Genomic DNA, 27588 nt, shown 5'->3' with positions numbered 1-27588 from the left:
GATGGAATATCTAACAAAAGATATGCAACAACCTTACAGAGATTATAAAATCTTGTTGTATGATATAAGGAAGACCTAAATAAATGAAGAAATACACCATGATCAAGGCTTGAAAATTCAATATTATAAGGACATCATCTCTCTGCCAAACTGATGTATAGATTCAATGTAATCCCAGATTCTAATACGACTAGAGATTGCTTGTTTGTTGGTTGGTAAATTCTAAAATATACAAGGAAATCAAAGGACTAAGAGAAGTCAAGATACTCTTTTAAATGATGTGGGTGTTATTCTACCAAATTGTTTTTTTTTTTTTAATCTTTATTTATTTATGCTAGTCACAGAGAGAGAGAGAGAGAGGCAGAGACATAGGCAGAGGGAGAAGCAGGCTCCATGCACCGAGAGCCCGATGTGGGATTCGATCCCGGGTCTCCAGGATCGCGCCCTGGGCCAAAGGCAGGCGCTAAACCGCTGCACCACCCAGGGATCCCAACCAAATTATTTATAATTGGTGAAAATATATATAACCAGGCCAATGGAACAAAAGACAAAGACCTACAAATAAAGAAGGATACACAATCTATTACAGAGGTGGCAGGGCAGGTCAACAGGGAAAGGATAATCTACATGGAAAAAAACTAAAATTTCACACCATACACATATCAAGTCCAGGTGGAATATAAGATATAAAGGAGACAACTAGAAGGTTTATGATAATATAGATGAAAATCTTAATGACCACAGGGTAATAAAATATTACCTGTTTTTGAAAATATTATTTTTTAATTCATTTGAATAGAATTATAGTGTATGTTGTATTTTTTTTTGTCTTGCTTCTTTTGCTCAAAATTATATCTGTGAGATTCATAATGTTACAACCAATTGGAGTTCATTTTTTTCCTTGCTTTATATTATTTCATTGTATAAATATAGCATGATTTTCCATTCTACAAGGTAGACATTTGGATTGTTTCCAATTTTTGGCTATTTGAACAATGTTCCTTTGAATATTCCTATACATATATTCTGGTATGCATGTGTATGAGTTTCTCTAGGGTATACTCAAGTATGGAATTGCTGGTCCTTAGGTATTCTTTATTGCTGCTCATAGAAGTTGTATTTATCATAGAGTTTATTAGGTAATGCCAAACTGTTTTGTAAGATAGCTGAAGAAACACACACTCCCACAATACTGTTGCTGTACATAGTTGCCATTACTTCATATTGCCCCCCACCCCTCTGTTGTGTCTCTCATGAATAAATAAATAATATCTTTAAAAAAAAAGAAAAGCAAGGAAATAGTTATCACAAAAGTAAGGACAGTGGATTGGTCTGCAGAAAAAGGTAAGATTTAGAAAAGAAGAGAAAGGATATATCAAAAAGAAAAAAACAATGGAACACTTAGAGTTGGAAATGAGTAGAGCATTTGCGGGGGCACAAGGAAAACAATAGATTGATTGGTCTAAAATATAAGCTAGATGGCAACCCGGATGGCTCAGTGGTTTGGCACTGCCTTCAGCCCAGGGCCTGACCCTGAAGACCCGGGATCGAGTCCCACGTCAGGCTCCCTGCATGGAGCCTGCTTCTCTCTCTGCCTCTCTCTCTCTCTCTGTGTCTCTCATGAATAAATAAATAATAAAAGATACTAAAAACAAATATATATATATTATATATATTATATACATAATATATAATTCTATTCAACAAATATATATATTATATATATTATATACATAATATATAATTCTATTCAACAAATATATATATATTATATATAATATATATATATAAGCACGAGAATAAAACAGTAAGAGAAGGACCAGATTATAGAAGACTTTTTTTTTTTTTAATTTTATTTACTTACTTGAGAGAGAAAGAGAGAGAGAGTATGAGCAGGGGGAGGGGCAGAGGGAGAAACAGGCTCACCTCTAAGCTTGAGGCAGGGCTCCATCCCAGGACCCTGGGATCATGACAGAAGCAGATGGCAGATGCTGAACTGACTAAGCCACCGAGGCGCACCTATAGATGACTTTAAAATGCAAGCATGAGTTTGGGTTTAACACTGTTGAAAGTCACCACATATTCTTGAACAAAAGATGCCATGATAAAAGCTGTATTTTAGGGAAACTTCATTTGCAACACATTTGAATTACAGGAGGTAAGAGACTAAATCAGCTCCAGCTACGCTGAGGTCATCTAGAAGTGGGATAATAAAAGATGCTCCAAGGTGGCATTCATTCAAACACGTCTTACATATCCGGTTTAGACCAGATTGTGTGCCCAACACTAGAGATAAAGACACAGAGCAGTCATCAAAGAGCTTAGAAAAGAAATATAAAGTACGGGAAAATATGGGGCATGAGGGTGAGAGCAAGAAAAATTAAAAAGACAACCCCCCCTCCCAAAAAAAGTAGCTCATGAAATCAGTGATGAAGAAAAAAGTCAAAGGCTCCTAATCTTCAAGCGTTCCATAATTCAAGTACACAGAAAGTACCATGGAAAGCACAGCCATATGGCCCAAGGACTGACGAGAACAAGCAGAAAGTGGTTGTGACTGTACCACATACGTGTGAGAAATGTGACTAGGAAAAAGGAATGACTGGTTGGCAGCTAGATTCAATGGTTCTTTGTTTTATGATGAGAAAGGCAAAATAAGTCTTACAGTTTAAGGGAAACATCCATAAAAAGATACAGATTGAGGATGCTAGAAAGGAAAGAAAAATTTATGAGATCAAGGTTCTGAGGGAGATGGCAAGGTAATGAGGTTCAAAGCCAAAAAAATAGGTAAACTTTTAGGGATGGGATACCTTACAGGCTCAGGAGAAAGATGGTTAAATGACATACAGGAACAACAGCATGCCAAGGTTATAATGGATTCATGTTAGATGATCCAAAACTTTTCAGTAAAAGATGGGGTAGGGAAACAAAGATGTTAATAGGAGAAATTATTTAGCGTAAACCTCATTTCAAATAGGAAGATATTCATTAATAAAAGATCAACTCTGCAGCATTCTGCTCTCCCTCCAATACTAATCTGCAGCTCAGGGGTTAAGTAAGAGGTTGGACATTCGGCCTTAAGAGTTTGTGAGATGGGGCACCTGGGTGGCATCTGCCTTCTGCTCAGATCCTGGGAGTCCCATGTTGGGCTCCCTGCAGGGAGCCCGCTTCTCCGTCTGCCTATGTCTCTGCCTCTCTCTGTGTCTCCCATGGGTAAATAAATAAAATCTTTTAAAAAAACAAAAAAAGAGTTCATGAGATAAGTACGACAAAAGGCCAAGGAGGTATATGTGTCCAAAGTGATTTTTTAAAAAGGCAGTAATGAAGTAGTTGATATTATGTGGAAAGAATTTCTTTGATAATGAAGTAAACGAAGTAGACTGAAAGATTGGGCCTATACAGCTAGAGTTATGAACAGATTCAAAACTAAGAAAGAAAATGAGGTTATAAATAAGCCTATATCTAGGAAATACTACTTATGTAATAAGGTTTTCCTCAAAAATAAAAATCTGATGAAAGCCTTTCATTAAATTCTGCTTCTCAGGCAACAAAACAATACCAAATTAACAAAGGAAAGATTAAGTATGATAAGGATAACTTTGAAGATGCTAACTGTAGCACTGTTAGAAAATCTGGGACTACCTCAGAAAATATTTTGCCGGGCAGCCCAGGTGGCTCAGTGGTTTAGCACCTCCTTCAGCCCAGGGCCTGATCCTGGAGACCCGGGATCAAGTCCCACATCAGGCTCCTTGCATGGAGCCTGCTTCTCCCTCTGCCCGTGTCTATGCCTGCCTCTCTCTCTCTCTCTCATGAATAAATAAATAAAATCTTTAAAAAATAAAATACTTTGCAGAAAGAAAAAACAGTCAAAAAAAGTGTAAGATCTGAAATCAGAGGACTAGGGTTTGAATCCCAATTGAGGCAAACAATTTCATGTTATGTAGGCCTCATTTCCTCATCTGGACTATGGGAATAATAATAATTGTAAATAATATAGGATGGCAACCCGGGTGGCTCAGCGGTTTAGCGCCGCCTTCAGTCCAGGGTGTGATCCTGGGATCGAGTCCTACATCAGGCTCCCTGCACGGAGCCTGCTTCTCCCTCTGCCTGTGTCTCTGCCTCTCTCTCTCTCTATCATGAATTAATAAAATCTTTTAAAAAATTGTAAATAATATAGAATAATAATAGCAACTAATATTTGTTGAATGCTTATTACTTTTCAGGCACAGTTCTAAGTTTTTTTTTCATGTAATAACTTATTTAATCTTCATGATGATCTACAGATGCTTTTATCCCCATTTTACTGAAGAGAAAACCAAGACAGGGAGATTAGATCAACTGCCCAGAATAATATAGCTATTATGTGGTATAGGCAAAATTTCAACCTGTGCAATATGACCTCGTGCCTATTTTCTTTACTACATTCTTCCGCCTCTCTGGGTAATAAAGATGAGGAATGTAGTAAAAAGTGCTTTAAGTGTATCCAAATGTTCATCATTACCGCTGAATAGCAAGTAACAGGACAAAATAATCCAAACAAAATCATTAATCTACAGTAAGCATTCCACAAATTGTACCTATTATATGCTAGGGGGGTGACTCTTTTGGGAGTAATTAACAACCCACTGGCCTTGTCCTCCAAAAGTACAGGGAACAAACAATAGGCAGTAATTGATATGAACAAAATATACATGCTGCTTTTCCATGATAACCTGAGGTAAGTAGCACAATCAGTGATAAAAAAAAAAATAAAGAGCTTTGGACGCCTGAGTGGCACAGTGGGCTAAGCATCTGACTATCGGTTTCGTCTCAGGTCCCTGATACCAGGGTCAGGAGACACAGTCTGGCATAGCACTCCTGCTCAGCACAGAGCCTGCTTAAGACTTCCTCTCCCCCTTTTCCTGCCCCTAACTCTAAAATAAATAAATAAATCTTTTTAAAAACTTAAAAAATAAAAAGCTTTGAGAAATCACAAAATCAGAGTCTCAAAAAATAACAGCACTAAATGCAAAGGGTTAGGAAATAACTGAGCCAGAAAAGAAATCAGAAGTTAAAGTTCTGGAACCATCATAGAGCTTTATTTATTTTTTTAAAGATTTAATTTTTTTAATTTTTATTTATTTATGATAGTCACACACAGAGAGAGAGAGAGGCAGAGACACAGGCAGAGGGAGAAGCAGGCTCCATGCACCGGGAGCCCGACGTGGGATTCGATCCAAAGGCAGGCGCCAAACCGCTGCGCCACCCAGGGATCCCCATCATAGAGCTTTAAAAGAAGAAAAATAAGGCTTCAAATAGCACGAGGCTTTTCACAGAGCAACAAATTTCATATATGCACGTCATGAAAAGACATCGCTTCCAAGAGATCGTCCTACACCACATTATAAATATTGTAATAACAAAAAAATAATTGATCCTGGACACTTCTGGAGAAAGCACTGTTCTAAGCATTTTACAGGTACTGATTTTTTAATTCTTACAACTCTGTAAGGTAGGTCCTACGATTATCCCCAGTTTATAATAGGGAAATGAGGCAGAAGTGAGGTAAAGCAATTTGCCCAAGTTTATTCCATGAGGGCCAGTGCTAGAATGTCAACCCCAAGCAATTTATCTGCAGAGTATGTGCTATACTTCCTGCTGTAGGAAACTAAGAAGCAGAACAAGAATTTATTCACAATTATTATACAGCTAGGACACCTGGGTGGTGTCAGTTGAGCGGCTGCCTTCAGCTCAGGTCCTGATCTGTGGGTCCTGGGCTGGAGCCCCGCATGGGACGGTGGGGGGAGAGGGGGACGGACCTGCTCAGCAGGAAGTCTACTTCTCCCTCTCCCTCTGCCTGCCCCCAATCCAGTGCACACACTCTCTCTCCCTCTCAAATAAATAAATAACATCTTAAAAAAGAAGTATTATTAGGCCATATTTGGTAACAAGAATGAAAGTACCTTTCAATCGCAATAATTCACCATCTATAACAGTTCTATCCTTGGTCTTCCCTCCAAATTAATAAATTAATATGCCCATTCCTCCCATACTATATCATCTACTCCTCTGGCTTCAATTACAATCTACTTGCTGATGATTCCCAAATCTATTGACCTCCAGCCCAGTACCTCTTCTGCATCTTACACATCACCAACCTAATAAATATTTCTTTCAATGCTCAATCATCACCTCAAAATCAACATGCCCAAAACAGAATCATCATCTCCTTCCCACCTCATCTCCCACCCTCAAATTCCTTCTTCTTCCTGTACTCCCTTACAGGATGGACCACTTCCATCATCCACCTGGTTGCCCAAGTCAGAAACTTGGATGTCATCCCAGACTCCTCAATCTTCCTCACTTCCCACACCCAATCACCAATCACCTTCTAAGTATCTCTCCAATCAATGCAAGTCTCATTTCCATTGCTTTACTTACTTTGACAACTTCACAAGGCTTATTATTTTGAATTTTGTGTTATTTTGTGATACTTTCTTTTTTTCTTGTATTTTGTTGTCTTACCTGAGCAAAAACTCCAAGAATGGAGAACAGATATCATATATATTTCATATCTAACTCCCTAATGTGTAATTTCCTGATCAACACGTGTTCTCAGCAAAATCTATTTCTATCAAAGAGAAATTAATACTAAGCATGTATGTCAAGTAGTACATTTTTTCAATGGCATTGTTTTTTTTTTTAATATTTTATTTATTTATTCATGATAGACAGAGAGAGAGAGAGAGAGAGGCAGAGACACAGGCAGAGGGAGAAGCAGGCTCCATGCAGGGAGCCCGATGTGGGACTCGATCCCTGGTCTCCAGGATCCTGCCCTGGGCCAAAGGCAGGCGCTAAACCGCTATGCCACCCAGGGATCCCCTCAATGGCATTGTGTTCAAAAACAAGACCCAGTTATTTTACAAAAAAAAAAAAAAAAAAAGAACAAAAGTGATAATTTCCTATTATATTAACTCTATCACAACTCCCTAGGGTATGTCAATTATTGCTAAGTGTTCAGTGATAGCTACTAAAGGCCATGCACCATGCTAAACTCTTCACACAAATTATGTACTTAATGTTTACAATGTTATGAACAGGGTACTGTTACTATACCCATTTTCCATAAGCCTAAAACTGGAACTTAAGGGAGCTTAAACTATTTTTTTAAGATTTTATTTATTAATGAGAGACAGAGGCAGAGAGAAAGAGAGAGAAAGAGAGAGAGATGCAGAGACACAGGCAGAGGGAGAAGCAGGCTCCATGCAGGGAGCCCGACGTGGGACTCGATCCCTGGTCTCCAGGATCAAGCCCTGGGCTGAAGGCGGCGCTAAACCGCTGAGCCACCTGGGCTGCCCAAGCTTAAATAATTTGATCAAGGTGCCAAGTTAGAAAAATAACAGGACTTGTGAACCCGTGGCATAGCCTGAGACCAGACACACACACACACTCTCTCTCTCTCTCTCTCTCTCTCTATATATATATATATATTTTTTTTTTTTTTTTAAATAATCTCTACACCCAATGCAGGCAAACCCACAACCCCTTGCTCAATCGTCCCTTGCTCCACCGACCAAGCCAGCCAGGAACCCCTTACTATTTTCCCTCTTAAGGATAAAAGGACATATGTGTTTTGAAGCTCGAAAGAAAAGAATAATTAAGCACAAAGCTTAAATCAAAAAGATGTCAGTTTTAAACGAAAAACGTGCCCCGACAGAGTAACGCTATGGAAGTCCAGGTAGTTAAGAAAAAAAAACTGGTCGGTCCAAAAATCGACAAGAAAGATCAGCAAACTACAAAGATCCAGAGCCACTGAAATAAAATTGTCCAAAAAAAAAAAAAAAAGAAAGAAAAAGTAATGCATTCGAATGCTTCTTTTCTCGGGACATCATAATAAAAGCAACACGGTCTAGTGTCTTACGCCTTCGTGTGTTTCACAAGGAGAGTCGACAAACGTTAGAGTCGCCTGCCGCAGTCGTTCTGGGTGCTAGCGACCCACCCGCCACCGGCAGGTAAAAGGTTCGGAAACCTCCAGCGAGACCGCGGGCTCACTTCCAGCCTCGTCACGCAGGAGCCAAAGGGCCGGTGTCCGAGGAGCCCTGCCCATCATCCGCCTTCGGCGGGCGCACAGGCGGGTTCCCAGGCGACAGACCAAGGGCAGGCTTCAGCCCTACGATCCGTGGGGATCCGGCAGCTGCAGACCACAGGCTCCCAACTTTTCACTCCGACCGTACGTTTTATTGGATTCCGTGCAGGGAGCCCACTTTGCAACGCGGACCTCCCCGGTGCGAGCCGAGGATTCGGGGGAGAGCTCCCGGGAAGGGGTGGGAGGCGTGAGGACGCGGGTGGGGGGCCTCCTCCGGCCCGGAGCCCGCCGCGCGCGCCCAACCTTTTGTTGGGGAGGAAAAGAGGGCGGACCCCCGCGCCTCCGCCCGCTAGGGGGCCAGCGGGGTGGGCGGGGAGAGCGAGGGCGCGACACGCCGCGGCGGCCCCAGGCCGGCCCGGGGGTGGGGACACAAAGAATTCGGGGAGCGCCGAGCGGCGGCCCGACGGGCTCCCCCAGCCGGCCTGCGAGGAGCGGCGGCCGAACTCCGGGCCCGGGGAGCGGGGAGCCGGGAGCCGGGAGCCGGGGAGGCGGCGGAGGCGGGCGCGCCGGCGAGCCCGGGGGCCGGGGCTGCAGGGCGGCGCGAGGCCTCGGCGGCCCCCTCCGCCCGGCCGCGCACCAGGCCGCCGGATCCCCGCGCCCGCGTCGCCACACCCACCCGCCTGCGAGGCCCGGCTCCGGGGGGCTCCCGGCTCTTCCTCCCGCGGCGGCGGCGGCGGCGGCGGCGGCGGCGGCGCCCGACATTTACCTGCTGATCTTCTGGGCAAAGGCGCGGCGCTCGGCCATGGCTGCGGCGGCGGCGGCGGCGGTCTGGGCGCGGACGGGCGGGCGCGTGCCTCCTCGCTCGCGCTCCCTCCCTCGCGGCCTCCGCCAGTCCCAGCTCCGGACCCGGGAGGCTGGGGCTGGCGGCCGGAGCCGGGAACGAGCCCTGCCGTAATGCTCCTGAGAGGCGCGCAGCGAGAAACCGCCCCTCCCCGCCCTCCCCCCGCCCCGCCGGCGCGCCAAGCCCCGCGGGATTCCCGGGCCTCGGAGCGCAGCTGCGGCCGCCTGGAGCCCCGGGAAGAACCGGGCGTGGAGGGCCGCGGCGCCCCGCTCCCGGCCGCCTCGCCGCCTCGCCGCCGCGGGGAGGGACACACAGGCACAGAGGGGCCGGCGACTTGGCGAGGCAGAAAAACAAGATTGCAGAACGCGTGGGGAGACCGGGGGGGAGGCGGGAGGGGGAGCTTGGCTTTCCCGAAAAGGAAGGGGAGGAAATGGAAGATGGGCTTTGCCGAGGGGGTTGTGCTCGCCGCCCGGGATGGCCGGGCCCTGGTTCCTGCAGCGCCCACCTCCCAGCCCTTTTGGAAAGCACTTTCTGTTCTGCTCTGACCTTGTGAATGGGGTCTGACCACAGAAAGGATGGGTTTTCTTGTAGAAAAGGACCTAAAAAAAAAAAGACCTTTCTCCTAAAGAGGGAACAGGGATAATAGTTGGCTTGTGGGGCTTAGCCAGGCACAGATTAAAGTTTTACGTGCGTGATCTTAATCGCCACAACTCTTTGAAGTGAGTTCTTATTATCCTCATTTTAGAGACTAGGAGATTGGTTCAGAAAAGCTAAGCGCCTGGCCCCAGGTCACGCAGATGTTAACCTCTTCAACTGAACTTCAAACCCAGAGCCCAATCCTTTCCTTTAAGATAAGAGTTTCTCCGTTAACAATACTCTTCCCGAGACTATTACAACCCCCCCCCCCCTTGGGACCTCATTTTCCATTTGTGAATGTTGGACTAGATGGGTTCCAATGTGCTTAACCATTCTGACAGTCTATTGAATAGTCTATACCTTTACCACTCAAAATGATCTTGCCTGTTTTTTTTTTTTACGTTACTACTAACCAAATTTGAGACTTTATTGAGATTTTACCAGTTTTTCAATAATGTTCTTTTTCCATCTGAGGATCGCACATAACATTTAGTAATCATGTCTTTAGTTTCAATTGGTCAGTGACAGTTTTTACTCTTTGCTTGCTTTGCTTCATGATCTTGACAGGTTGTTGTTTTTTTTGTTTTTTTTTTTTTAATTTATTTATGACAGTCACACAGAGAGAGAGAGAGAGAGAGGCAGAGGGAGAAGCAGGCTCCATGCACCCGGAGCCGACGTGGGATTCGATCCCGGGTCTCCAGGATCGCGCCCCGGGCCAAAGGCCGGTGCCAAACCGCTGCGCCACCCAGGGATCCCCGTTTTTTTTTTTTTAATTGCAGTTCGATTTGCCGACATATACCATAACACCCAGTGCTCATCACCCAGTCACCCCAACCCCCCCACCCACCTCCCATTCCACTACCCCTTGTTCATTTCTCAGAGTTAGGAGTCTCTCATGTTCTGTCTCCCTCTCTGATATTTCCCACTCATTTTCTCTCCTTTCCCCTTTATTCCCTTTGACTGTTTTTTTATATTCCCCAAATGAATGAGACCATAAAATGTTTGTCCTTCTCCGACTGACTTACTTCACTCAGCATAATACCCTCCAGTTCCATCCACGTTGAAGCAAATGGTGGGGATTTGTATGATCTTGCCTGTTAAATCTTATAAATCAGGGACTAGCAAAAATCATGTCTTCTCATTCTGTTGTAATACCAAAGAGTCTAGAATGTTTGAGTCCTAATGCCTATTTGATGATTACTGATGTTATGGTGAAACTAGAAAAAAATATCTCAGTTTCTTGTAGTCCCTTTACTCAAGTATTGCCAGCATTTATGTGTATTTTTTTATTATGTTCTCTCTGTGTCATGGTGAGGTACGCTGGATACTTGTTTTCCTCTCTTTTACAGTTGGAAAATCTGTAGCATAGAGCCATTTGCTCAGTCACGCACTGAGTCAGGGGTGAAAGCCTCAATTAGTCAGATCCATAACTTCCTGTCTAGTTTTCTAAACACTATGGAAGGCTGTATTTTGTATGACAATGCACATTCCAGTAAAGATAATCCATTCAAAGAGGATTTTTGTGTAACTTCCACTTAAATGTATAGCCCACCTAGATATTCTAGAGAACACAAAGCTGAACTTTGTGAACTAAACTCAGTCCTGCTATCAGGAAGTTTGAGTCCATTGGGAAAGATGAAACAGCTATTCAAAGAATTGCAAGTCAAATCCAACAAAGTATCTTGTCCTTGATAGGAACTCCATCATATTCTATCACTTTCTTAGTATGTGACCTTGGGCAAGTTACTTCACCTTGACTCTAAAATGAGGGGAATACTTGTACCTACTTGAAAGATTATTGTGCAGATTCATTGGGTTAATTCATATAAAATTCTTAGAACAGGGCCTAGCATATGGTAAACACTATATGTACTACTTGCTGCTGTTATTATTATCAGTTATTATCATTATTCAACTTAAACTTGTCTTGGGTGCTTGATAGTCCCTGAAGGATTTGTCTGCTCTCATGCTCCCCACCAGATGTTGTATGCCTTTATCTCTGCTCTCCAAACATCTTTTCACTACTCTCTTAGAGAACTGACCACATTCTGCTTTTGAATGGTTCTTTGTATACATGACTCACTAGTTGCCAAAGTGTCTGAAAGGACATTGCATGCACTGTGCAGCTTGCTGGGAACATTTAGAGCAGGAAGAGGACAAGCAGGACCAAGCTGTAAGCAGGGTAGACAGAGTCTGGGAAATACTCCAAGCTAGAGTGGTGGCCCCCACCTCTGGGGAAGAGCTGGCAGTCACAGACAAGTCCAGTGTGTGTATATATCCATGTCACACAAGGGTCCAAATTCAGGGAAATGCATGGAGTTCAACAAAGGGAGTGACCATGGAATTGCTTTGGCTCACACCAGTATCCATGCTCACCATATTATCCCTGAACGTACACACACCCATACCAGTCTCAATCCACCATACTTACATGGAGCTGATTCCCTCACCTCCAGTTTCAAGGATGAACATAGGCCTAAGTCTGGCCAAGCAGAGCAGCATATTCCCCTGGCTTCGGTGACTGGTTTAGGATAGGCACATGAATCAAACCAAGACAAATGGGCCAAATCAGAACTAAAAAATTGTATTTGCTGTACCAGGGACCTCGATCTAAAGGCCTGCCTGAGAGGAAAGCCAAACACAGCTGAGATAAAAGGAAAAATGGATAAAGAGGGCAGCCCCGGGTGGCTCAGCGGTTTAGCGCTGCCTTTGGCCCAGGGTGTGATACTGGAGACCTGGAATTGAGTCCCACGTCGGGCTCCCTGCATGGAGCCTGCTTCTCCCTTTGCCCGGTGTCTCTGCCTCTCTCTCTCTCTCTCTCCCTGTATCTCTTATGAATAAATAAATAAAATCTTTAAAAAAGAGCTCCTTATAACATAACTTGAGCCTTGGACTTTGCAGTTACATGAACTAATAACGCGCTGGGGTTTGGTTTGGTTTGGCTTGGTTTTTGTTTTTTCATGAACTAATCTGAGTTGGGTGTTCTGTCATTAGCAATTGAGTCTTAATACAAGCCTTCATTTAGTCAACTAATACCACAAGGCCCCAGAGAGACAATGATAAATAAGACACTTTCAGGGCAGCCGAGGTGGCTCAGCGGTTTAGTGCTGCCTTCAGCCCAGGGCCTGATCCTGGAGACCCGGGATCGAGTCCCACGTTCGGGGTCCCTGCATGGAGCCTGCTTCTCCTTCTGCCTGTGTCTCTGTCTCTCTCTCTCTGTCTCTCATGAATATATAAAGTCTTTAGGGGATCCCTGGGTGGCGCAGTGGTTTGGCGCCTGCCTTTGGCCCAGGGCGCGATCCTGGAGACCCGGGATCGAATCCCACTCGGGCTCCCGGTGCACGGAGCCTGCTTCTCCCTCTGCCTGTGTCTCTGCCTCTCTCTGTGTGTGACTATCATAAATAAATAAAAATTTAAAAAAATTTTTTTAAGTCTTTAAAATAAAATAAAATAAAATAAAAAATAAGACACTGTTTCAGAATCTGACTGAAAAGATAAGTGAGTAAACAGTATGTTTAAGTGCTAAAACAGGAAAAATTCGGGAAAGTCCATATAAATTTTAGATAGCATCAATTCTCAGCATCAAGTGAAGACTAGATTATAACCAAAGTGTTCATTTTACATGGTGGTAAAAACTGGATGGAGTTTAACCCTATGTTTAACCCTGTTAAAACTAGAAAGCTGGGTGGAACCCTGGAAGCACCAATGACCCTGCAATTTACTGGGATCCAGAACAAACTGAAATTCCCCACTAATGGGAAGACACTTGCAAAGAAACTACTTACCAAGGGCTAGGACTAATGTGGCAGAGTAGCCTAAAAGTAGTGAACACCTCAGGGCAATTATCTCATTACGTATACACAGTGTTCCAAAAAAAAAAGTATACACAGTGTTCTAAAGTCCTTCAATCAGAAGATTTAGGAACATGGCAGGGAAAAAGTAAAATGGGAGGATTATATTAGTTTCACATTCTAATGGATACCAAGTTCAAGTTTCCCCCTTTAATAAAGGACTAAGAAGGATTATGGTTGTGGCAAGGTCAAGATTTTTAAGGCCACACTACAAAAGGCAAAGTTTTTGTGTCATAAGGGATAAAGTTATGGTTTGCAGACAGAATATGTTCTCCTTGGGGACTTTTGGGGAGTGGTTCCCTTTCTACGATTTGGATTTTTTTGAAGCACCACTGTATTCATGCAGAGAGATTAACATAGGACCCCCTCTTAGAGTCTATTAGAAGGCCAAATGAGTGTGGCCAGGAGGAAAGGAGGACTGGGTTTACCTCAATCCCAAACTGAAGCCTAGGAGTTGGGTACAAAGTCCAAGCTAAGGATGCTTCTGTTGGCTTTGTCCTGTGTCACTCACTCTCTCTTAATACCTAGCAAAAGCAGACACCTGGGTGGCTCAGCAGTTAAGCGTCTGCCTTTGGCTCAGGGCGTGATCCTGGAGTTCCAGGATGGAGTCCCACATTCCGGCTCCCTGCGGGAACTTGCTTCTCCTTCTGCCTAAGTCTCTGCCTCTCTCTGTGTGTGTCTTTCATGAATAAATAAATAAAATCTTAGGGAACCCTGGGTGGCGCAGCGGTTTGGCACCTGCCTTTGGCCCAGGGCGTGATCCTGGAGACCTGGGATCGAATCCCACGTCGGGTTCCCGGTGCATGGAGCCTGCTTCTCTCTGTGACTATCATAAATAAAAAATTTTTTTAAATTTTTTAAATAAATAAAATCTTAAAAAAAAAACTAACTAAAGGGACAATTCAGGGATCCTTTACCTGGCCACACTTCACAACTAATAGCACCCATGTTTACCCAGTTACAATGCTTACTACACTATGCAGTTATTGCCTAATCTATGTCCCCCATCAGACTTGATCTCTTATTCACCATTGTATTTTCAGCATATAGGACACAGCATGATCCATTATAATTACTCAATAAATGTTCCTGGGTGAATAAATGCTTTGGACTACAGTATTCCTGAGATCCTGCCTTAATTTACATTTCCCCAAAAACAGAGCTTCAGACAAGGACTTGGAAGCAGGTAGTCTATTAAGGAAGTGATCCTAAGAGGCTGGAATGAGGGACTAGAGAGAATGGAACAGAGAAGGGAAAGCCAGTATGTGTTGTGTTATTGTGGGCAAAGAGGCTCAATCCGCCTGTGACTCTCTGAAGAACTGTTGAATATCCACTTCAGAACTGTCCCTCTGAAGTTGAGTATTTGTTTAGCTAACTAAATGTATACTTCTAAATCCCTTTGTTGAAGGCTGACCCTGAAGACATTAACTATTCCCGGACTCCATGCTGCAAAAAGCTGAGAGAGATTATTGGCTTCCAGTGGGAAGCCATCCTGTACATAACTGTATACCACAGCTTCAGCTAGTCAGAGATGAGCTGTGGGAAGAAGACAAAGCATCAGTAGCATCTACTACAGACCCCTGAAAGTGATGGAGAGACTAACAATCCTACAAGAATAAAATGTATTTGGCCCTAATGGTTCTGCTGCTTTACAGAGCTGGAAAGGGCCAGAAGACCAGGTTATTCCAATGAAATGACCTATAATGCAGACACAGTGTCCATCTGACAAATGAACCCATAATATGTCTTCCTGAATTAGTTGTGTTTCAAGGTAGTCAGTCATATTTGGTGACGGAAAGTTCTCTTACAAAAATTTGAGCTAACAAATGAAGTAATGCAGATTCCGGTATAATAATGAATCTAAACTTCTACTGTCCATGAGAGTAACCACTTGCCACATGTGACCATTTAAATTTAAATTAATTAACATTTAAAATTCATTTTTCAGTTGTATTAGGCATAGTTCAAATATTCCCTAGTTGCATATGGTTAGAGGCTACAATGTTGGACAATATACAGATAGAGAATTTCCATCATTAGGATGCCTGAGTGGATCAGCAGTTGGGTGGCTGCCTTCGGCTCAGGTCGTGATCCTGGGAACGGGATCGAGTCCCGCATCGGGTTCCTGCAAAGAGCCTGGCCCTCTGCCTATGTCTCTCTCTCTCTGTGTCTCTCATGAATAAATAAGTAAATCTAAGAAGAAAGAAAGAAAGAAAGAAAGAAAGGAAGGAAGGAAGGAAGGAAGGAAGGAAGGAAGGAAGGAAGGAAGGAAGGAAGAAAGAAAGAAAGAAAGAAAGAAAGAAAGAAAGAAAGAAAGAAAGAAAATTTCTTTTCTTCCCCTGAAGGGAGTCCAGTGTGGGACTTGAAACTGGGACTCTGGGATCATGCCCCCAGCCAAAGGCAGACATTCAACTGCTGAGCCACCCAGGTGTCCCAGACATTTTTTTAAAAAAGATTAAAAATATAATAAAAACAGCAACAAAAATTAAATCGGACATAACTAAAATTAAAAACTTTTATACATCAGGGACGCCCAGGTGGCTCAGTGGTTTAGCACTGCCTTCAGCCCAGGGTCTGATTCTGGAGACCCCGGATCAAGTCCTGCGTCGGGCTCCTTGCATGCAGCCTGCTTCTCCCTCTGCCTGTCTCTGCCTCTTTCTCTGTGACTCTCATGAATAAATGAATAAAATCTTAAAAAAAAAAAAAAAACTTTTACACATCAAAGATCCAAACAAGAAAGTGAAAAAGCAAGGCAAAGAATGGGAGAAAAATTTTGCAAATCATTTATCTGACAAGAAATTTATATCTAGAATATATCAATAACTCTTATAAGTCAAAAATAAAATGAGAAATAATTCAATTTTAAAATGGACAGTTTAGGGGCACCTGGGTGGCTCAGTTGGTTAAGTACCCAACTCTTGATTTCCACTCAGGTCATGATCTCAGGTCAGGATTGTGAGATGGAGCCGTGAGTCAAGCTCTCCACTGGGCATGGAGCTTGCTTAAGATTCTCTCTTTCCCTCTCCCTCTGCCCTTCCCCAGTAAGTAAGTAAGTAAATAAATAAATAAATAAATAAATAAATAAAATGAACAGTTTCAATAGACATTTCTCCAAAGAAACTATTGAAATGACCAATATCCATATGAAAAGATGTTCAACATCATTGGACATCAGAGAAATGCAAATCAAAACCACAATAAAATACCACTTCACATCCTCTAAGGTGATTAGAATCAAAAGGGCATATATTAATAAGTGTTGATGAGGATGTGGAGAAATTGGAATCCATCATAAACTGTTGGTGGGAATATAAAATGGTATAGCCATTTTGGAAAAGAGTCTGGCAGATCCTCAGAATGTTAAGCATAAAGTTATCATGTGACCCAACAATTCAATTCCTAGGTATATACCTGAGAGAAATGAAGGCTATGTATATATACTGCATGTGAATATTTATAACAGTGTTATTCATAATAGCCAAAAAAAATGGAAACCCCAAATGCTCGTCAACTGATGAATGGATAAACTGTAATTTATCCATACAATGGAACATGTTATTTAGCAATAAAAAGGAATAAAGGGCAGCCCAGGTGGCTCAGCAGTTTAGCACTGCCTTCGGCCCAGGGTATGACCCCGGAGTCCCGGGATCAAGTCCCGCGTTGAGCTCCCTGCATGGAGCCTGCTTCTCCCTCTGCCTGTGTCTCTGTGTGTGTCTCTCTCTCTCTCTCTCTCTGTATCTCACGAATAAATAAAATCTTTAAAAAAAAAGAAAAGAAAAGAAATAAAATACTGATATAGGCTACAACATGGATGGTCCTTGAAAATACTATGCTAAGTGAAAGGAATCAGACACAAAAGGGCCACAAGTTGGATAATTCCATTCATATGAAATGTCTAGAATAGATAAATCCATAGAGAAAGAAAGTAAATTAGTGGTTCCCGGGGGCAGAGAGAAAGGGAGAATGTGAAAAGACTGCTGATGGGTATAGGGCTTCTTTTGGGATGATGAAAATGTTCTAATATTAATTGTCATGGTTGCACAGCTCTGTATCCTAAAAGCTATAAAATATACACTTTAAATGGGTGATTGTATGAAATGTAAACTCTATGTTTAACTGTTTTTATTCACAACACTCTGACACCATACGTATGTTGTTTTTTTCCCCCACACTAACCAATTCTCCAACTGTCTAGACACCAACTAGGTGCCTTATAGTTCATCTCTATTCTACCCATAGTTTGCATAGACCCCACAGGTAAAGAGCTCAGTCCCACAAAAGTGTCCCCACTTCAGGTGCCAGTTGCATTTCTGACCAAAGAGCTATAAATTCATTACTCCCACAATATCCTCCCCAAATTCAGTAATTTGCTAGAATGGCTCACAAAGCCCAGGAAGATACTTTACTTACTATCACTAGTTATTACAAAGGATATTAATAAACAGCTGAAAGAAGAGGTAGTTAGGGCAAGGTCTGCAAGAATCTCAGCACAGGAGTTCTGTCTGCATGAGTTGGGGTACACTGGTCTTCTAGCACATGAATGTTTCTGTGAATTTAGAGGCTCTTCAAATCCCATCCTCTGGGGCTTTATATGGATAGTCCATCGTGTAGGCATGGTTGATTAACCCGTCGGCCATTGGTGACTCAACTCAATCTCCAGCCCCTCCCCTTCAGAAAGGTATGTGGGTGGGGCTGAAAGTTTCAACTCTCTGATCACCTGGTTGGTTCCTCTGGCAACAAGCCTCATCCAGAAGTTATCTAGGGGCCCACTGGGAGCCACCTCATTAGCATAAACTCAGGTTTGGAAGGAACTTTTATTCAGACATGAATAACAGAAGATGCTCCTATCACCTCGATTACTCAGAAAATTCCAAAGATTTTGGAAACTCTGTGTTAGCAACAGGGACGAAACCCAAATCTATATTTCTTATTGTATCACATTCCCAATAAAGCTGTTATTAAAAAATGGAATCAGGGGCACCTGTCTGGCTCAGTCAAAAGAGCATGAGGCTCTTGATCTTGGGTGGGGTCATGGGTTCAAACCCCATGTTGAGTGTAGAGCTTACTTACATAAATAAATAAACTTTTTTAAAAATGGAACAAAACAGACTTAAGAAGCATACTGTATCAGTCAGAATTCTCCAGAAAAACAGAATAGGAGAAAAAGAAGGAGAGACAGTGAGGACTGGATGATGGGGAGAAGAGAGAATTATTATAAGCAATTGGTTCACACAATTATAGAGACTAACAAGTCCCAAGATCTACAGTTGACAAGCTGGAGACCCAGAAGATCCGATGATGTAGTAGTTCCAGTCTAAGTCAGAAGGCCTCAGAAATAGGAAAGCTGATGGTATAGTTCTAGTCTGAAGGCCAGGGGATTCAAGATCCTAAAGAGTCAATATTTCATTTTGAGTTGTCTGAAGGTAGGAAAAAACTTAATCCCAAGTCACAGGCCATTGAACAGAAGGAATTCTCTTTTTTTTTTTTTTTTTAAAAGATTTTATTTATTTATTCATGAGAGACAGACAGAGAGAGAGAGAGAGAGAGAGAGAGGCAAAGACACAGGCAGAAGGAGAAGCAGGCTCCACGCAGGGAGCCTGATGTGGGACTCGATCCCGGGACTCCAGGCCCATGCCCTGTGCTGAAGGCAGGTGCTAAACCGCTGAGCCACCCAGGGATCCCAGGAATTCTCTTTAAAAAAATAAAAAAAAGTTTTATTTTATTTATTTTTTTAAATAATTTTTATTTATTTATGATAGTCACAGAGAGAGAGAGAGAGAGAAGCAGAGACACAGGCAGAGGGAGAAGCAGGCTCCATGCACCGAGAGCCCCACGTGGGATTCGGGTCTCCAGGATCGCGCCCTGGGCCAAAGGCAGGCGCCAAACCACTGCGCCACCCAGGGATCCCTATTTTTTTTATTTGACAGAGAGAAAGCATACCAACAGGGGAAGTGGCAGAGGGAGAGGGAGAAGCAAACTCCCCAAGGAGCAGGGAGCCCGATGTGGGGCTGGATCCCAGGACCCTGAGATCATGACCTGAGTGAAAGGCAGGTGCTTAATCAACTGAGCCACCCAGGCACCCCTAAGGAATTCCCACTGATTCAGAGGCAGATCAGCTTTTTGATTTAATTCAGGCCTTCAACTGATGGGACGACAAGGCCTACCCATGTTTTGGAAGACAATGTGCTTTACTCAGTCGTATCAATTTAAATATTAAACTCATCAAGAAACACCCAGAACAGTGTTTGATCAACTATTTGGGGCCCATCTGGCCCACTGAAATTGACACATAAAATTAATCATCACACATTCCAACCCAAATACAATGTGTGGAGTTTTGGGGATTAAAGAAACAAAACTAACTATAAAATAAAAGACATTGTGAGACAGCAAATTCCAATCACTGACTGGGTTTTAAATGACATTAAGATTTATTTTCTGAGTATCTTCCTTTTGTTCCTCTTAGAACCACTCTCTATCCTGCTCTCTGCTCTAGAAGAGAGCAGGAGTTCATGCCCTACATGAACTATATCAGCAGGTCTCCCCTGCCTTTAACTATTAGATGCACTTGGCCAGTGAGAAATAGTGGTAAGAGCACTAGGGAGGGAGGAGAGTAATATCAGGTTATTCTTCCTCTGCAAAGTCACCTTTTATTTACTGTGTCTCTTGGAAAAAGTTATTTGTTTCTCTCAGAGCAGCCAACTGTATAGACTTTTTTCATTTTTTATTTAAGTTCAATATAATTAACAGATACTGTATTATTAGTTTCAGAGGTAGAGGTCAATGATTCATCAGGTGCATACAACACCCAGTGCTCATCCCAACAAGTGCCCTCTTTAATACCTTTAATCACCAGTTCTCCTATTTTCCAAGTACCCCAGCCCCCAACCCCCACCCCCTTCAGCAGCCTCAGTTTGTTTCCTATAGTTAAGCATCTCTTATGGTTTGTCTCCCTCTCTGCTTTCCTCTTATTTTACTTTTCCTTTTCTTCCTCCTATGTTCATCTGTTTTGTTTCTTAAATTCCACATATGAGTGAAATCACATGGTGTTTGTCTTTCTCTGATTGACTTACTTAGCATGAGTACCATCCATATTGTTGCAAATGGGAAGATTTCATTCTATTTGATGACTGAGTAATATTCCATTGTATATCCATATCACCTCTTCTTTATCCATTCATCTGTCAATGGACATCTGGGCTCTTTCCATAGTTTGGCTATTATGAACATTGCTGCTATATATAGGGGTGCATGTGCCCTTTCAAATCACTATGTTCGTATTGTTTGGATAAATACCAAGTAGTGCAATTGCTGGGTCATATGGTAGCTCTATTTTTAACTTTTAGAGGAAACTCCATCCTGTTTTTTAGAATGGCTGCACCAGTTTGCACTCCCACCAACAACATCAGAAGGGTCCCTCTTTTTCTGCATCCTCACCAACCTCTGTTGTTTCCTGAGTTGTTAATTTTATTTTTTTTAAATTTTTTTTGTATTTATTTATGATAGTCACACAGAGAGAGAGAGGCAGAGGCACAGGCAGAGGGAGAAGCAGGCTCCATGCACCGGGAGCCCGACTTGGGATTCGATCCCCAGTGTCGAGGATTGCGCCTTGGGCCAAAGGCAGGCGCCAAACCGCTGCGCCACCCAGGGATCCCCCTGAGTTGTTAATTTTAGCCATTCTGACTGGTATGAGGTAGTATCTCATTTTTTCATGTCTGTTGGTCATTTGTATGTCTTCTTTATTTATTTATTTTTTTTAATTTTTTTATTTATTTATGATAGTCACAGAGAGAGAGAGGCACAGAGACACAGGCAGAGGGAGAAGCAGGCTCCATGCACCGGGAGCCCGATGTGGGATTCGATCCCGGGTCTCCAGGATCGCGCCCTGGGCCAAAGGCAGGCGCCAAACTGCTGCGCCACCCAGGGATCCCTGTATGTCTTCTTTAAAGAATGCCTATTCATGTCTTCTGTCCATTTCTTGACCCTCCTAGATTCTGGAAACCACTTCTTCCCCTCATCTGTATGGCCCTATAGGTAGTATCAACTTAGTCACTTACCCTAGGTTAGTGCACTGTATCTATGGTTCCCCTATACACACAATCTTTAAATAAACCCTCCTAGGGATGGCTGGGTGGCCTAGTGGTTGAGTGTCTGCCTTTGGCTCAGGGTGTGATCCTGGAGTCAAGGATAGAGTCCTATATTGGGCCCCTTGCAGGGAGCCTGCTTCTCCCTCTGCCTATGTCTGTGCCTCTGTGTGTGTGTGTGTGTGTGTGTGTGTCACTCACGAAATAAATAAATAAAATATTCTTAAACAATGTTTAAAAAATAAATGAAAATAAACTCTCCTAAAGTTTTCTTATTTTTTTTTAAGATTTTATTTATTTATTTATTTATTTATTTATTTATTTATTTATTTATGAGAGACACAAAGAGAGAGAGAGAGAGAGGCTGAGACAGAGGCAGAGAGAGAAGCAGGCTCCGTGCAGGGAGCCCAATGTGGGACTCGATCCCAGGTCCCCAGGATCACGTCCTGGGCCAAAGGCAGGCGCTGAAGGACTTTTGGCTCCTTGCATGGAGCCTGCTTCTCCCTCTGCCTATGTCTCTGCCTCTCTCTCTCTCTGCGTGTCTCTCATGAATAAATAAATAAAATCTTAAAAAAGAAAATAATTCAAGATGATTATAGGCACCTGAGTGGTTCAGTAGATTAAGCATCCAACTCTTGATTTCAGCTCAGGTTGTGATCTCAGGGCTATGGGTTGGAGCCCTGCGTTGGGCTCTGCACTCAGCATAGTCTGTTTAAAATTTCCTACCTTTCCCTCTGCCTACCCCTGAGCCCCTCCCCCCACTCTCACAGGTGTACTCTCTCTCTCTCTCTCTCAAATAAATAAGTAAATAAATTTAAAAATCTTTTTAAAAATTCAACATGATTAATATTTAGTGTGTAAAGAATTTCAGTATTAAAAGGTAAAAATGTTGCAGAGATCTGTTGCACAACAATGTGAATACGTTTAACGCTTGTTGAACTTTACACTTAGAAATGGTTAAGATGAAAAAAAAAAGAAATGGTTAAGATGGTATATTTAATGTTATGTACAAAACACACACACACAGACACAAAATCCTAATCCAATATGGGCTTCTATTGATAATTGTTGAAGCTGGGTAATGGGGACATTGCATCATTCTTTTTAAGTTGGAAAAAAGAAAAGAAAAAATTAGCATGATATCAGAGAGAAGACAACCTACTGATTAGAGAAAAAAGAAAGAGTTGAAAGCTCAGAGAATGACTCTATCGTGTAGCTTAGGCTGCAAGGTCCAAGCAGCGAGGTTAAGAAAAGAAAGCAAGTGGAGGAAACATTGGCTCAAGAGTTAGCTCAGAACCAATATCTGTGGTGCCCTATCATGTCGTTTTTTATTTCACTTCACTGAACTAGGATCTGAAACCTGCAGGACATTATTTATTCTGGATCTGAGCCCAGCTGAGCCCAGTGCTCTTTAGGATCAGTAGGGAGGATCTGGAACAAGCAGGTCTGACACAAAGAAAGGAAGGAGAAATACCAAAGTTAAAAACAGTTGGAGTCATGGAAAGGTTATGCTGCAGGACATCTGGCTAGCTTAGTCATTGGAGCATGGGACTTGATCATGGGGTTGTAAGTTCGAGCCACACGTTGGGTACAGAGATTATTTAAAAATAAAATCTTTTAAAAAAGAAAAGAAAGGTGATGCTAGGTGGGAAACTTTACACATTTGCAGATTGTGGAGAATGGCTAAGGAGAAAGAAAATCTGGTAATATCAGAGAGACACTTTTAATAACATTGAGAGAAAGAGGTACTTTTCATCTGCTACTTCAAGAGGAAAGAGGATGGAAAGCCAGGTAGCATTTTATTTATTTAATTTTTTGAAAGATTTTATTTATTCATTCATGAGAGACACGGAAAGAGAGAGTCAGAGATATAGGCAGAAAGAGAAGCAGGCTCCAAGCAGGGGGCTTGATGTGGGACTCGATCCTAGAATCCCGGGATCAAGACCCAAGCCAAAGGCAGATCCTCAACCGCTGAGCACCCAGGCATCCCACCAGGTAGCATTTTAGAGGTAAAAATCAGGGAGACTGAGGCAGGTACAGTCAGGTAGCATTCCATTTTCTTACTAAACATAACCATGTAATGCTGGTGTATTTGTTTTCTATCACTATGTAACCAAAGGTGATCATCACAAGACAACTGTCATATGATATAACCTGTTAAGGGAGCAACTACTTCCTCATATTCATGGGTCCTCCACCACTTGGGGAGGGCTTATACGGAACACATGCAGCAGAGTCAGGGATTTGGGAGACCATTTAGATTTCTGCCTACCACAACTAAGAAACTGGCTCAATCTGTGAACCAAAAGATAAGGTGTTGGCTGAGGAGCCAGGGACCATATTAAAAACTCACAAACAGGGATCCCTGGGTGGCTCAGCGGTTTAGTGCCTGCCTTTTGCCCAGGGTGTGATGTTGGAGTCCTGGGATTGAGTCCCATGTCAGGCTCCCCGCATGCTTCTCCCTCTATGTCTCTGCCTCTCTCTCTCTGTGTCTCTCATGAATAAATAAAGAAAATCTTTTAAAAATATATTCACCAACAGATGCAGAAAGTGAAATGGGAAAGGTGCTGAAAGCTACAGTCTCTCTTGATACAGCTGGAACAGGGGGCTGGAAATCAGAAAGACGAGTTTAGTTCTGACTCTGCCATAATCTTACTATGTGACTTTGACCAAATCACAACCTTCTGGGGCTTCTTTTTCCCCAGGTATAAAATAAAAATGATGAAACTAGATGAATGTTAAGGTAAATAAAAATTCTCTATTATCAGTATCACATGGCACTGGGACAAGTATGAAAAAGAGTTGTAGAATATTATTTTTCTAAACATTTTAAAGAATTGCATAACTTGCTCTGTTTGGGGACCACTAGGAGCAGCCTTGCTTAATGGCAGGGGAAGAGTAGATGATTACCCCTTAGGAATGCTGCCAAACCCCATAATTATGTGATTCAAAAAATAGAATGCTATCTCATACCTTAGTTCTGGTATTTGCTCTTTTCATCTATCTGCAATTTGTTTTAAAGTTCATTGCTTTCTCTCTCTTTTTTTAAAGATTTTATTTATTTATGAGAGACACAGAGAGAGGGGCAGAGACATAAGCAGAGGGAGAAGCAGGCTCCCTACAGGGAGCCCAATGCAGGACTTGATCCCAGGATCCCACCTGAGCCTAAGTTGGATGCTCAACCACTGAGCTGCCCAAGTGCCCCTCATTGCTTTCTTTCTTTTTTTTTTTTTTTTTAATTACTTATGATAGTCACAGAGAGAGAGAGGCAGAGACATAGGCAGAGGGAGAAGCAAGCTCCATGCACCAGGAGCCCGATGTGGGATTCGATCCCGGGTCTCCAGGATAGCGCCCTGGGCCAAAGGCAGGCGCTAAACTGCTGCGCCACCCAGGGATCCCACCCCCTCATTGCTTTCTTTACTGGTTTAACTCTATACTATCAGTAGTTTGTTTTACTATAGGTGGGATTTTCTATGACGATAACTCTGAATCAGATTCTGACTCTGCTTCTCTCTCTGCTGTTGGCTCTAACAATTTTTTTAAAAGATTTTATTTATTTATTCATGAGAGACAAAGAGAGAATCAGAGACATAGGCAGAGGGAGAAGCAGGCTCCATGCAGGAGCCGGATGTGGGACATGATCCCGGGACTCCGGGATCACGTCCTGAGTCTAACTAAGGCAGATGCTCAACCACTGAACCACCCAGGCATCCCTGGCTCTAACAAATTATCTAATATCACTGAATTTAATATTCTCTACTTCTCAGACAGAGAGTATGATAGATATTTCTGAAACATCTCATGGAAATAATTGACTATAAAATCAGTTTAAAAGCTATAAGTAGGGATCCCTGGGTGGCGCAGCGGTTTGGCGCCTGCCTTTGGCCCAGGGCGCGATCCTGGAGACCCGGGATCGAATCCCACGTCGGGCTCCCGGTGCATGGAGCCTGCTTCTCCCTCTGCCTATGTCTCTGCCTCTCTCTCTCTCTCTCTCTCTGTGACTATCATAAATAAATAATTAAAAAAAAGCTATAAGTAGAAAACTTAAAGATGGCTATAAGTTTTCTTTTATTTGGCATGTTTCTTCAAAGCACATTTTTTAGTACAAAAATTACTTACGCAGCCCCTTTTAGTTGTCAGCTCTGTAAGTTTGCATACTGTTACTTTTCCCTATATAATGTATTTATAAATCATAGACCTGGAAGGAACCTGAGAGTTTACCTGGCATAGTTGAAGTGGAATGAAATTATTTCAGCTGAAACCATCCAAGAAGTGGCCAAACCAGGTACAAAACTCAGATCTCTATATTCCATCCGAATGTTATTTTCATGACTCCATGTTATCTGTTCATCGACTTACTCGCTCCCTGCGTGGAGCCTGCCTCTCTCTCTGCCTGTGTCTCTTGTGAATAAATAAATAAAATCTTTTTTTTTTTTTAAAGGAAGACTAATCAAAGTTTGCTGTGTTACTCTATACAGCTGGTTACTATAACAGAAACACCTCCCTTCCAAAAAAAAAAAAAAAGTGGTATATATGAGGTAAAAGTTTTTTTCCTCATTTAGTCTGTGCATAAGCAATCCACAGCTGGTAGAGCGGAAGTTCCAGGCCATGGATTCTCAGGTGTTGCCCTCACCCGTATATTTCAAAAATATATTTATATATTTTTAATTAAATTAAAATGGTCCACCATTACCACAGATGCATTACAGCTGAGATACAGAAAAATTAAGAAAGGGCTATAGTTCCTTCTAAGTTTATGACCTGGGATTTTCACATCACTTCAGCTCATATCCAATTAGCCAGAATTTAGACACATGACCATTGCCTTGTGCAAAGATAGCTAGGGAAATTAGTTTTTATTCTGTGAGTCCAGGTGCCCAATTAAAAAAACAGAAGTTTATTTTATTTATTTATTTATTTATTTATTTTTAAGTAGGCTCCATGCTAGGCATGGAGCCCAACACAGCACTTGAACTCCCACCCCAGATCAAGATCTGAACTAAAAGTCAGACACTTAACCAACTGAGCCACCCTGGCACCTCAACAGGGGTATATTACCATAAATAAAGGGGAGAATACATTTTCTGGGAAATAACACGCAGTTTCTATCATACTAAGTAAGAAATATAAAGGATAACATATGTTGGCAAGGATTTGGAGAAAGGGGAACGCTTGTGTACTGTTGGTGGGAATATAAACTGGTGTAGCCACTATGAAAAACAGTACAGAGGTTCCTCAAAAAATTAAAAATAGAAGTACCATGTGATCTAGCATTTTCACTTCTGGGTATTTATCTGAAGAAAATGACAACACTAACTTGAAGAGATGTCTGCACCACCATGTTTATTCTAGCATTATTTACAGTAGGCAAGATATGGAAACAGCCTAGATGTTCACTGAGAGATGAATAAAGAAAGTGCAGTAAACAGTTGCGATGGGGTATTATTCAACCATAGGAAAGAAGGACATTCTGTGTTTGCAACATGGGTGGAATTTGAGCACATCTTGCTAAGTGAAATAAATCAGAGAAAAACAAATACAGGGCAGCCCTGGTGGCGCAGTGGTTTAGCACCGCCTGCAGCCTGGGGTGTGATCCTGGAGACCGTGGATCGAGTCCCACATCGGGCTTCCTGCGTGGAGCCTGCTTCTCCCTCTGCCTGTGTCTCTGCCTCTCTCTTCGCTCTGTCTGAATGAATGAATAAATAAATCTTAAAAAAAAAAAATACAAATGATATCACTTATATATGGAATTTTAGAAATACCAACTTGTAAAAACAGAGAATAAAATGATTACCAGGGGATGGGGAATGACAGGACATAGGTTGTTTCAGGGTATATAATCATTTTTTTTTTAAGATTTTATTTATTTATTCACAAAAGACACAGAGAGAGACAGAGAGGCAGAGACACAGGCAGAGGGAGAAGCAGGCTCCATGCAGGGAACCTGATGTGGGACTGGATCCCGGGTCTCCAGGATCACACACCAGGCTGAAGGCGGCCTTAAACCGCTGAGCCACCTGGGCTGCCCATCATTTGTTTTTTAAGAGTACAATAAGTAGTAAAATAACCCCAGAGATATAATGCAAAGTACAGTGAATATAGACAATAATATTA

The 27588-nt window shown here is 42.4% G+C and overlaps 1 protein-coding gene across 9 annotated transcripts in view; it reads right to left on the bottom strand.

Annotated features, from left to right (window-relative positions):
* DOCK7 (dedicator of cytokinesis 7) overlaps nucleotides 1-8948 on the bottom strand; it is a 219131-nt gene extending 210183 nt beyond the window's left edge. For all 9 annotated transcript variants that reach the window (XM_038537305.1, XM_038537306.1, XM_038537307.1 and 6 more), the window contains exon 1: nucleotides 8829-8948. In XM_038537305.1, the coding sequence (XP_038393233.1) occupies nucleotides 8829-8866 (38 nt within the window). In that variant the 5' untranslated portion in view covers nucleotides 8867-8948. The remainder of the gene's footprint in view (nucleotides 1-8828) is intronic.
* Between the last annotated feature and the right edge of the window lie 18640 nt (nucleotides 8949-27588).

The sequence above is a fragment of the Canis lupus genome, chromosome 5 (genome assembly GCF_011100685.1).
Source record: "Canis lupus familiaris isolate Mischka breed German Shepherd chromosome 5, alternate assembly UU_Cfam_GSD_1.0, whole genome shotgun sequence".
Classification (NCBI taxonomy): Eukaryota; Metazoa; Chordata; class Mammalia; order Carnivora; family Canidae; genus Canis; species Canis lupus.
The sequence above is the reverse complement of the archived record's forward strand: the minus strand, read 5'-3'. Positions and strand labels throughout refer to the sequence as shown.